Here is an 11,690-nt window from a genome sequence, read left to right on the forward strand (position 1 = left end):
AAGTCATTTTCGTTTATAATCATCTTAATTTTACTTTCATATCACAACTTTAACTCGCGTTTATATCATCAATTCTTACTACTCAAAGATTTAATCAAAGACACTATTAGATTCACTTAACACTATTTGAAAAGTATAAATATTTTTAACCAAATACACATAGTACCAAATAACCATTGACTTGACCAAAAATTCAACATGATCAAATTGACGAAATCTCTTTATTCTTAATCAGAATCTCAATTGAAAAAATTATAATCTAAAGCGTTTTTACTTAAAAATAAAGAAAATGTATAAATAATCTTCAATTTATATCTGAAATTCAAAACACACGCTCATACTATACTAAGGTCTTATTATCTCCAAACTTATTTTATGAATAATTTTCTATCCTTTTAAGCTTACGTGACAATAACAATCGAATAACTTGAGAAAATTGTCAACACGCGTTGGACTCCGAAGATAGTGTTACATAGATCGTAAAGAGATTGAAAATTATTTATAAAATAAGTTCGAAAGTAAATATGTCTCTGAAATTTCGAGCATACTTATGCATTTTTCCTAAAAACTAACTTATATAAATTGTGAATTCAAATTTAATTGAATTTCAATACGAGTATCGAACGCAAATAATAATAAAAAAGAGTAGTAGTAATAATAATTGACTAAAAAAAGTCCTAGATTTTCATAGATTTTTCAACTTGATTCACCCCATCTTCCCAATTCAATGGAGCATTTTTTGGTTTTTGCTTTGTTCTTCTTCACCCTCTTCATTGGGCTTGTTACCCTTCTCTCTCTCTCTCTCACATACAGTGTACTCTCTTTCTCTCTCTAAAACCCATCATTGGATCTGAGTTCCCAAAGCTAACCCATCTCCTTAACTGATATTGTTAACATACTCACAAACTCCCATTTTCGTTTTTGACTCTGTATTGGTCACTTTCAGTCACACAGAGATATATATTAGTCCATTTGACGAAGTGGGTGTGCACGATTTGGCCATTAAAGTAACTGTTGAACTGAGTTTTGAGCTGGATCTCAGTATTCTTCGCGGGGGTTGAGGTGATTTGGGGGAATTTTCCCACACACCCACAAACTCGTTTTTTAGACTTCACTGATCGGTTTTAGTCAATTTGATGAAATGGGTGTTGAAGATTTGAACGTTTAAAGCTACATTGAGCTGAGTTGTGAGGTGGATCTTAGTGTTTTTGTAGGGGGAGGTGATTTTGGTGGCATTTTCATGGGAATGCCTCCATTTGGAGGAGAAGAATGAGCAAAGCAAGAGAAGGAGAAGACGAGAACGAGTGCTTTCACGATTCTCTTGATCGTTTGCTTTCTTCTGCAAACACTTCTTGTTCCTCATCTTCTTCGCCTTCTGAAGACGAAGGAGAAGAAGATAGAGATTGTATTTCAAATTGGGGTCTCCCCAATTATGCAATGGGAGTTTTGAATAACTATGACGTGTGGATCTCTGAACCTTCCTCTATTGAAGAACGTCGACTCCGGCTTTTTCGTCAAATGGGTCTCAGTCGTGGTGCTGGCAGATCGGTTTCATCAGTTCATTTGGAGTGTCAAGCTGTTTGTGCTGAAGGTATACCTAATTGTAGTAGTTCCCAAGCTAGTAGTGTTAAGTGTAGTGTTTCTAAGAATATTCCATCAAAATTGAATGGCGATTCCAATTGCAATAGTTCTTCAGTTCATAAAAGTAGTGATATTCTTTGTGTCAATTCTATTTCCTCGTCATCAGTATCTGTCAGTGTAGCCAATGGTGGTGAATGTATAGTTGTAAATAATGATGGAAACTCAGGTCAATGTTGCGGTGATGATCAATTACATGAGGGCAATGGATCTGTATTGACGATTAGAACCGATTCCAGGGACAATGAGAGCTGTAATTTGTTACCGATAGTGGAAAATGGTGAGCTTGAGGATGATTTGGAATCAAATAGAGATGTTGAAATTGAGGAGAGTGTGTGCACGATAAAGAATCTTGATAATGGAAAGGAATTTGTGGTTAATGAAGTGAGGGAGGACGGGATGTGGAACAAACTTAAGGAAGTCAGTACAGGAAAGCAGTTGACTATTGAAGAATTTGATATGTGTGTTGGAACTTCACCAATAGTGCAGGAATTGATGAGAAGACAGAATGTGGAAGATGGGAATAATAATAATTTGGATTGTAATACGCATGGGATTGGTGGGACTGGTCCTAAGAATAAAAAGAGGGGTAGCTGGTTGAAGAGCATTAGAAATGTGGCTAGCTCGGTGGCAGGTCATAAGGAACGTCGGAGTAGTGATGAGAGGGATACATCTTCTGAAAAGGGTGGTCGACGGTCAAGCTCTGCCACAGATGATAGTCAGGATGCTTCCCCTCATGGACCTGAAAGAGTTAGGGTGAGGCAGTATGGGAAGTCCAGCAAAGAACTTACAGCTCTTTATAAGAGCCAAGAGATACAGGCACACACCGGGTCTATTTGGACCATACAATTTAGTTTGGATGGAAAATATCTTGCTAGTGCCGGTGAGGATCGCATCATACATGTTAGGGAGGTTACATCATCAGAGAGAAAGGGTGATCTATTGCTGGATAAACCAGAAGATGGGAATTTGAACCTATTGATATCGGCAAATGCTTCTCCCGAGCCAACAACTATGTCACCAAATTTTGATGTCCACTTGGAGGAGAAGAAACGGAGAGGGAGGTCATCTGTTAGTCGAAAATCAATGTGCTTTGACCATATTTTGGTGCCTGAGACAGTTTTTGCTCTTTCAGAAAAGCCCATCTGTTCATTTGAGGGACATTTGGATGATGTGCTTGACCTCTCGTGGTCCAAGTCTCAGGTTAGCTGGAATTTTCGTATTTTTTATCTTAATATCTAATTGCTTGAGCTTAATATTTATCCTTCTTAAATTTAGTACAGAATAATAATTTTGGCCTAAATAAAATAGAATGAATTAGAGTACACGATGCTTTCTGTTTCTTTGAATATCTACAAACAAACTTAGAGCCTGTTTGGCTCAGCTTAAAAGCTGGTCAAACTGACTTAAAAATTGGTATTTGACTTATTTAGCTGTTTGACAATACTCAAAATAACTTATTTTAAGTTAAAAAAAAACTTATTTTAAGCCAAAAGTCAAAAGCTGGGGTAGGGGTGCTTTTTTTTTAGCTTATAAGCTGTTTTAAGTTGACCACATTTTTATTTCAGACATTTTGAAACAAGATCTTTTTGAAGTACTTTTTTAAAGCTGTTTATCAGCACTTATTTGCCAAACACATCAACTTTTTTTTAACTTCCAACACTTTTATCCAAATGCATAACTGCTTATTTTAAAAATAAGTTTCAGCACTTTCAAAAGTACTTTTTTAAAGCTGCTTTTATTAAGCCCATCCAAACGAGCCCTTAGAAGAACCCTGTGAGTGGTTTTTAAATATGTGATATTAACACTAGTCATTTGTTCTTTTGTTCAAATGCAACAAAGATGATTCTTTTGGTTAGTTCTCAGACTGTTATTTTTGAATGGAAACTTTGCCACCTCAAGGTTAAATGACTAAGACTTCCGGTGTTGTAAACTACTTGCAAATGTCTCTTAAGTTGCTGGAGAATTAATTCAATGGGCGAGTTTTACACTAAATAATAGATTTGGTTGTTATGGTGAGCCCAGTTTGTGGGGTAGGTGAACTGGTACTTTCATGGTTTTTCGGAGTATGATATCATAAAGTTACTTTTATGTGCAAGTACACAGCGAGAAAAAGAATTGGTGATAGATATAATCTTTTGTAACATGAGGATGCCGAGTCTGACATCGGAACCACTCTTATCACAGTTACTTATAGACGCTGAAGATAATATATTGGTGTCATTTGTAGAAAACCATATTTTGTGTAGGCTCTCTACTTTTTTGTATACTACTTGTACACGAGAGTCTTTCCAATAAAAGTGTTTCTAGTAAGATAATAAAATGGCGTACTAAAGATTCTAAAAGAATTGAGCTTAGTAAACCAACAGTCTAATTGTCGTTTTTAACACTGCGCCAGTTCCCCCCTTGTTATTGTTTTGTGTGTTATTACTGGAACAAATGCGCTACAAAGTCACAGAAAATAGGCTGATGATAGCAGAGTTTTTATTTCAATGACTCTTTCATGCTTTTGCAGTCTTTTTCTTCTTTGCTGCCTAGGATTGCTGTAGCTTTTATGCTTATCTAAAATAAAAAGTAAAAAAATGATGCAGCTTTTAGTTGGATTGTTCATTATAATCTGGCAGATTTAAGTTGTTACAATCACCAGCTTCTATGCCATTCTTGGTTTCTAGTATATTTTCAGGATAATACCTGTTACATCAGATAATAATCTCACACAAATTTTGGCTGATCTTTGCAAAATACTAGTGAGTGGTAACCTAGTAAGAAAGTAGGTGACTTGGGAGTTGTAAATCTAATGGGCACACAACAACTATCTCCTGATGAAGTGACTCTAGAGATTTCGCAATAAGGAGGAGGCACTGTGGAGGAAGGTGAATATAGAGAAAGGACAAGATGAAAAATTATTGGATCACAGTAACACCAAATCATTTGTATGGAGTTGGGAATTCAAAATATATCAGAAACTTATGGAAATGTTCTCAGAACACATTTATATAAAATAAGGTGATACTAGAAAACTTTATTTTGGAAAGAAAGATTGTTAGGACCTTCATCAAGAAAGAAAGTTGGTGAGGACATATACCCCTCAAAGATCAGTTCCCTACCATTTTCAGTGTAATAAATAATCACAATACCACAGTAAAAGTTCACTGGAGTAGCCCTTAGAAGGTGGAACGATTAAGAAATGGAGGATGAAAGAAAAAGTAAGGATGACGATTTCTCAGTAAAGTCTGGGTAACTTGAGTTTATTGTCTCAAAGTAGACAGCAAGAACAAATATGGGTATGGAAATATGAAGTAACAAAGTACCTTACAAAGTAGAGTGTTTTTCATGGCTCATGGCTAGAGAGGCTTTCTTAACCTAACAGACTTCAAAGAAGTGATCAGAGAAGATCATGAAGATGTGAGTAATTATTCATCTGTAGAATCACAAACTAGATAATGCTACATGTTTTTGAATTTGCTTGAAGTCAAATGGTGCATGACAGAATCTTCAGAGACCTTCTACATTGTTTGAATAGAAGAGACTACAAAAAGGAATCAAAATGTTGTGGAGCACTATTCTAGTGGCTACATGGTGGATTGTCTAGAAGGAAAGAAATTATGATTCTTGAAGGCGAAAGGGAAAAAAATTGTACCTTATAGCATAGATGTTTAGCTCTTTTAACCTTTCGATGTAACCATGAAAATGCACAGGAAGTAGATAGGATATGGTTAATTTCCTTTATTCTTTTTACATGCAGCTAATATATATACGGCTTGGGTTGTATCATTGCACTTGCTGGGTGATTATCTCTTATAAAATTTCATTAAATTTTCAGAAAAAAACACTGATGAATGGTAACCCCCGAGGAATTCTCCTCTATCTTCAAAAATTTGTGTCCGGATGTGCAATAAGTTCCTATATTGTACCTAGTGTAATCCCACAAGTGGGGTCTGGGGAGGGTAGAGTGTACCCAAACCTTACTCCTACCTCTATTAAACAAGTGAGCGCTATGTGATGATCTTTTCTACATCTCGTTAACATCTGTCTTCGTCCCACTTTCCTTTACCAGCAATTGCTCTCATCATCAATGGACAAAACAGTGCGGCTTTGGGAACTGTCTAGTAAAACTTGTCTGAAGATCTTCTCACACAGTGACTATGGTATGTGTACCTAAACTCTTATATGTTCACCTCTACTTCCCAGACCAGTTTTAGAGTTCAATGTTTCTTCAGTAGTAAGATTCTGTGGACAGGAAGAGATTTTTCAATAGATGAATAATTTTTTATTAGCGTGGTGTCCGGAACAACATGTGCGCACCTCGACTAATTCCACGGATACCTACTACCTCCCACCAACACATGTATCGGATAACTCTATCCACCAACTTGGATAAATGGGAAGAAATCACCTCATGTTTTTGCTTTCATTGGGATTTAAACCTGAGATCTCATGATTATCAACCCACTTCATTGACCACTAGACCACACCCTTGTGTGCATTAGTTGATGATAGATGAATACGTAGATTGGAGCTTTTTCACTAATTGGCTGATCACAATGTTTTCTTGATTTCCTTGCCTTGATTCAGTAACCTGCATCCAGTTTAACCCTGTTGATGATAGATACTTCATCAGTGGCTCCCTAGATGCTAAGGTTCGCATATGGAGCATTCCTGAGCGGCAAGTTGTTGATTGGAATGATCTGCATGAGATGGTCACTGCTGCTTGCTACACACCAGATGGTCAGGTGAGACTCTGCTAAACATAGAGCTCGCTTTGATGTTGTGCCAAACCTAATAAAGGTGAAAACTAGGTGTTTTTTATCTGCATATTTCACAGTTAAGTTTCTAAAGTGTTTTTGTTTCTTATTTTTCAAGGGGGCACTTGTTGGGTCATACAAGGGGAGCTGTCATTTGTACAACATATTAGGTTTGATTTATTGTGCCTTTCCTGTCTCTCTTATTCCCTTCTTCTGTAGAGGAAAGTTATGTACTTGCACGTGTTGATAATTTATGCTTCTCTCTTTCAGATAATAAATTGCAGCAAAAAGCTCAAATCAATCTGCAGAATAAGAAGAAGAGGACTCACCAAAGGAAAATTACTGGTTTCCAGGTACAGTAACTTTGATTGATTGCTGATGCTGGAGCTTATCTGTGCTAGCTCAGATATGCCGCCTCTATTATCCCAGATGCAGTTATTCGAAGACGCGAAGTACTTCTCTTGTATTAACAAGATACTGTGCATGTGTTATGTATGTGCATATTTTAAACCAACTTTTAACTGTTTACTGCTGTTATATTCTAAAAGGCAAAGTAAATAATTTGTGAAGGTTTTTTTCAAGCTAAAGAAAATAACAAAAATACTGAATAATGAGTAAAAAATAGGAAGTAGGGTACACATACAAATAGGTGTTTGCACTTTCTAGTGGTATAGATTAGGAGCTAAATTCTCTCCCCAGAGAGCAGGAAAAGTGAGATGGCAAAAAGTGATGAATCATCGCTAAAACCCTTTATCATGCTATTTAATTCATAATCCAATTTTACTTGGCTCAGTTATTGATGTAAAGTTGAATTATATCATACGTAAATATAATTTGGTCAATATATTTGAGATAAGATTACATGTTTGAAGAATTGGGACTTCTCTAGAGTATAGAATTGAGTCTCACATACATATTGCACATAAAGATATTGAAAAGTAAAGGAAAAAGTTAACTTTGGGACAATCCAAAATAGGAAGTAGGGCAAAATTTGTAATGGATGAAGCAATCCAAGTAAATTTTTGTCCTTACCTTGTGTGCTAATTAGTAACTTATATTTCTTAATGAACAGTTTGTGCCAGGAAGTATGTCACAAGTGCTTATAACATCTGCAGACTCAAGAATTCGGGTTGTGGATGATGCTGATCTTTTTCACAAGTTCAAAGGTATATTAACTGCTATTTAACATATGAAGCTTGTTGGTAGCATTGATTAACTTTGTCAGAACTTATTAAAGCTTCAGATTTGGTCGACTTGACTCTTAGAATATGATAAACCTAAGTTGGAGTTGTTTGTCCTTTTCCAGAATTTGATTTCACTGATTCCTTTTTTTTTTCCTGGATAAAGATGGACACAATTTTTATGTTGTGAGCTACTTTGAAATGAGTTCCTTAGACAAATTTCCCGGTACCTATGTTGGTGGGAGGTAGCAAGTGTTGAGAATATAATTATCTAATAAAAGTGTGTTCTCTAATAGCTTAAGATGGTCACACACCTCAACAACAAGTACCCCGTGGAATTAGTTGAGGTGCGTGTAAGCTTGAACGGACACCATGGTTACAAGAGAAATGAGTTACTTTCTTTAAGTAATTGGCCTGCCCTGGGTTTCTACTGATAAATGAAGCCAAGCACCAGCTTTTGCTTTATAGTGGCTGTTGGCCTCTCAACAGTTCTTTCTGAGAATGGTAACATTTTATAAACAGAAGCACGAAGTTTCTGCCAAGTTTCATGCAAATCAGTACTTTTACATCACTGTAGGAAACTGAGGACATCTAACATCCTATTTGATGTATTAACATCTTCTAGTCTACCAAAAAAAGGCAAAAAGAATTTACATCTATATTTTTTCATTGTATGCATACTTCCATATTTGCTTCCAAAACATCATTTTCCTTTCCTTCCAACACACACCATATGCAAGAAGGAATGGTCTCCCAGACTCTTTTTTCTCCTTCCCAATACCCTTAGCAGTCTAATAGTCCCGTAATTGTTTGATATATCTAGGCATCACCCAGCTAACTAGTGAAATGTTGTAAAATAGATTCCACTTGAGTTGTGAAGCTACAAATTACAATGCAAAGATGATTAGGATCCTCATTCTTTTCACACAGTAGACATACTGCAAATAGTTATGCCCCTTACCTGTAATGACTGTTGTGTAAGAACTGCTTCATATGTGACAGTCCAACAAAAATACAGTACCTTGTATGGTCCCTGAACCTCCATATTTGTCATCAAGCCACAAGCTGTGATTCCGTTTTGATGTAGTGGAGGTCATTGGAACTTGTAGCTATTGACTGAGAAAGTACCTTTACTTTATGGAGCCCATATGTCAGGTTCCATTTCCTGAAATCTGAAACTTTCAAACAATTGGATGAATTGTTTGAACTTATCCACTTCCCAGTCATTACGATTTCTCTTGAACTTAGCTCCCAAAAGTGTAGGTCTACATTGTTGGCTTTCACACAATTGTTTTGTTTACTAAAATCTCAAGCTCTTAACAATTTAGTTTAATGTTCAGTTGCTTAGAATTAGTTGGTTGGCCCTCGAAATTTGTTATACTTGTCCTAGATAGACATAAATTGAATTATTTGGAGCATTTAGTTGGGAAAATGAGTTTCCTTTTTTTTTTTTTGATAATGTTTGAGCTAGCTTGTACACAAATCGACTGTTTTACTTGGACAAACATACTCCTATAGACAAGTGTTGAGTTAAGTAGGTCCATGCAAATGGAAAAAAATCATTTTTTTAAAAAAATCTCAACTAGGATTCGTATTCTAGTGTTATACCAGTTTCATTGATTTCTTGGTCATATGTCGTATTCTAGTCTTATACCAGTTTCATTGATTGCTTGGTCATATGTCGTATTCTAGTCTTATACCAGTTTCATTGATTGCTTGGTCATATGCTTGTGTAGAATATGCAGTTGTTAAACACGAGTAGCGAGTAACCAAAGTAGTGTTTTAAATATTTCACAAGAGTAGCATGACTATATTCACTTCTTTCACCCCTTCTGATGGTACTTGAGTTAACTTTTCAAAATTACACATTACTGTTATTGTTTGGGCACATCATTGGATTTATATTTGTTCAAATAATCAGTGAATGTGAAAGAGAGAGGATATATGGGATGTTCTCAATGATGAATAGATCTTTAATAATTGGCATCTTAATAATTCATTGAGATCCTTGAGAATTCAGTACCCTTTATTTTTTAGATAATTTGGATAAGGTTTTGCATTCAGTTCTCTTCATTCTTTCTTCTTCTCTTTCTGAAAAAGAAGTGCTTATTCTGTTACAGTTCACGATAGCTTAGTAGTCTAGTCCTTTTTTCATGGTCTATTGCACTGTACACCCTTTTAGTCATTTTACTCATTGAGTGCCAACATGCTCCTTTGAACTTCATCGAGAGATAAATGAAGGTGAGGTTTTTTTTCCTGCTTTGAGTTGGCACAACTGAGAAAACAAGCTAATCAGAAGTTGTGATATTAGGGCCAACTTGCGCACTCCTCGACTGCTCCATCTGCTACCTGCTACTTTCACTATCTTCGGTAACTCTGCCCACAAGTGTTTAGGCTTGAGAAGAATCACCTATGGTTTTTTATCTCCATTAAGATTCAAACCTCGGACCTCATGGTTCTTGTCCCACTTCATTGACCACTGGTACAATCATAGTATGAATATATTGGATTGTTATTTTGTGCTGCTAATAGTCTTTCCCACCGTTCACTGCATAGACCTGTTGTGTGCCTTGGAATTTTTAAGCTATTTAGGAATGGTCATGTATTACTATTGTGTACAATTTTCAGTTTTTGTTTCGTGTACTCTTCCTAGTCATTGAGTTAGCTCCAACTATGATAGGTTTCCGCAATACGAGTAGGCAAATCTCAGCATCTATGACGGCTGATGGTAGATATGTGGTCTGTGCTAGCGAGGATTCACATGTCTATATCTGGAAACACGAAGGTCACTCTCGACCAAGCAGAAATAAAGGTGTTACTGTTACACAGTCTTATGAGCATTTTCATTCTCAAGATGTTTCAGTGGCCATTCCTTGGCCTGGTATGTTGGATACTTGGAGATATCATACTTCATCTTCTGGAGAACTAAGTGGTCATGATGGTCTCGACGAGGTCTCCACTGCTAACCATCCACCTTCACCTGTTGAAGAGATTGACAATGAGTGCTCGCCATTGACTTCTGGCTGTGGTAACAGTCCTCTTCATGGAACCATATCCAGTGCCGCAAACAACTACTTTTTTGATAGAATCTCAGCAACATGGCCGGAGGAAAAACTTCTCTTAGCTACTAAATATCGTAGTCCTCGAGTGAGTACAGATGCTAGTATCGACTTCTCCAATGGCTTAACTCAAACAAAGTTCTGCTGGGGTTTGGTCATTGTAACTGCAAGCCACCGCGGGGAGATCAGGACTTTCCAAAATTTTGGCTTACCATTTCGGATTTAAGGTGCCAACAAGAAGGTCCATGTTTTCGGAGTGTCTGCCGAGATGCCACAGTACACAGCTACAGCCAAGTTACCAACTTTGTACAGATAGATTTGTAATATAAGTGATTTTTTTCTTTCTTTTGTATCAAAACTTAGATAAGGAATTGTGAAGAGGGGGAAAAGATCTATAATGATATAAGAGTAGTATTGATGAAAAGGAAAAAAAAAAAGAAGGTAGAAAAGGGATAGTTTGTTTTCTGTAATCAGCAATTGTAGAGATGGAAATCTTGTAATTTCATTGAGTTGAAACAAAATTCTTTGAAAATTCATTCAAATTTCTAATAGTATTTGTATACATTAGTAAATGTAGAAAATGTATGTGTAATTGTTTCTTCAACATTTATATGTAATTGTTCCTAGTTTCTTCACAAAAGGGGTGATAAAAATTTTTCGCCCTTAATGAGAGCCGAGTGTGATATTTCGCGATAAAATTTACTCTTCTGTCGCATATTAGTTGTCATGTTTTCCTCTAAGCTCTTTAAGAAGTTAACTAAGAAGGATTTTCACTAGTTTATTCTTTTTAAACTATTCCCAATGTAGTTAATATTATTTCCTCTAAGAAGTAACTAATTTTAAGGATAAGTAATTTGTTATATCTTTTGATTTTGTAAATTGACAAGTTTGACAAATGTTTTGGGACAAGATATTTTAGTTATGTTGACAACTCGACGTGTCGATGATTCGGTTTTATTGGTTATTTTCTTAAAATTTAACATTCTTTTTTATTTACTTGATGTAGAACCTACGTTAGACTTTTTAAAACTGTCTTACTTATCTTGATTCTTTTTTTTATTTTTACG

At 35.9% G+C, this 11,690-nt stretch overlaps 1 protein-coding gene across 1 annotated transcript; it reads left to right on the forward strand.

The window, feature by feature from the left end:
- The first annotated feature begins 669 nt into the window (after nt 1-669).
- LOC101245001 (uncharacterized) lies at nt 670-11,204 on the forward strand. The gene is made up of 7 exons (XM_004248226.5): nt 670-2,841; nt 5,696-5,786; nt 6,214-6,371; nt 6,502-6,553; nt 6,654-6,736; nt 7,456-7,549; nt 10,245-11,204. Exons 1-7 carry the CDS (start codon nt 1,270-1,272, stop codon nt 10,847-10,849), a joined length of 2,655 nt encoding a protein of 884 aa, XP_004248274.2. The 5' UTR covers nt 670-1,269; the 3' UTR covers nt 10,850-11,204.
- The last annotated feature ends 486 nt before the right edge of the window (nt 11,205-11,690 follow it).

This window comes from Solanum lycopersicum, chromosome 10 (assembly GCF_036512215.1).
Source record: "Solanum lycopersicum chromosome 10, SLM_r2.1".
Classification (NCBI taxonomy): Eukaryota; Viridiplantae; Streptophyta; class Magnoliopsida; order Solanales; family Solanaceae; genus Solanum; species Solanum lycopersicum.

Coding starts and splice junctions, on each gene's coding strand:
- LOC101245001 (XM_004248226.5), top strand. CDS start 1,270: ATGAGCAAAGCAAGAGAAGGAGAAGACGAGAACGAGTGCTTTCACGAT. Junction 5,787..6,213: donor CTTCTCACACAGTGACTATG/GTATGTGTACCT, acceptor GCCTTGATTCAG/TAACCTGCATCCAGTTTAAC. Junction 7,550..10,244: donor TCTTTTTCACAAGTTCAAAG/GTATATTAACTG, acceptor CAACTATGATAG/GTTTCCGCAATACGAGTAGG.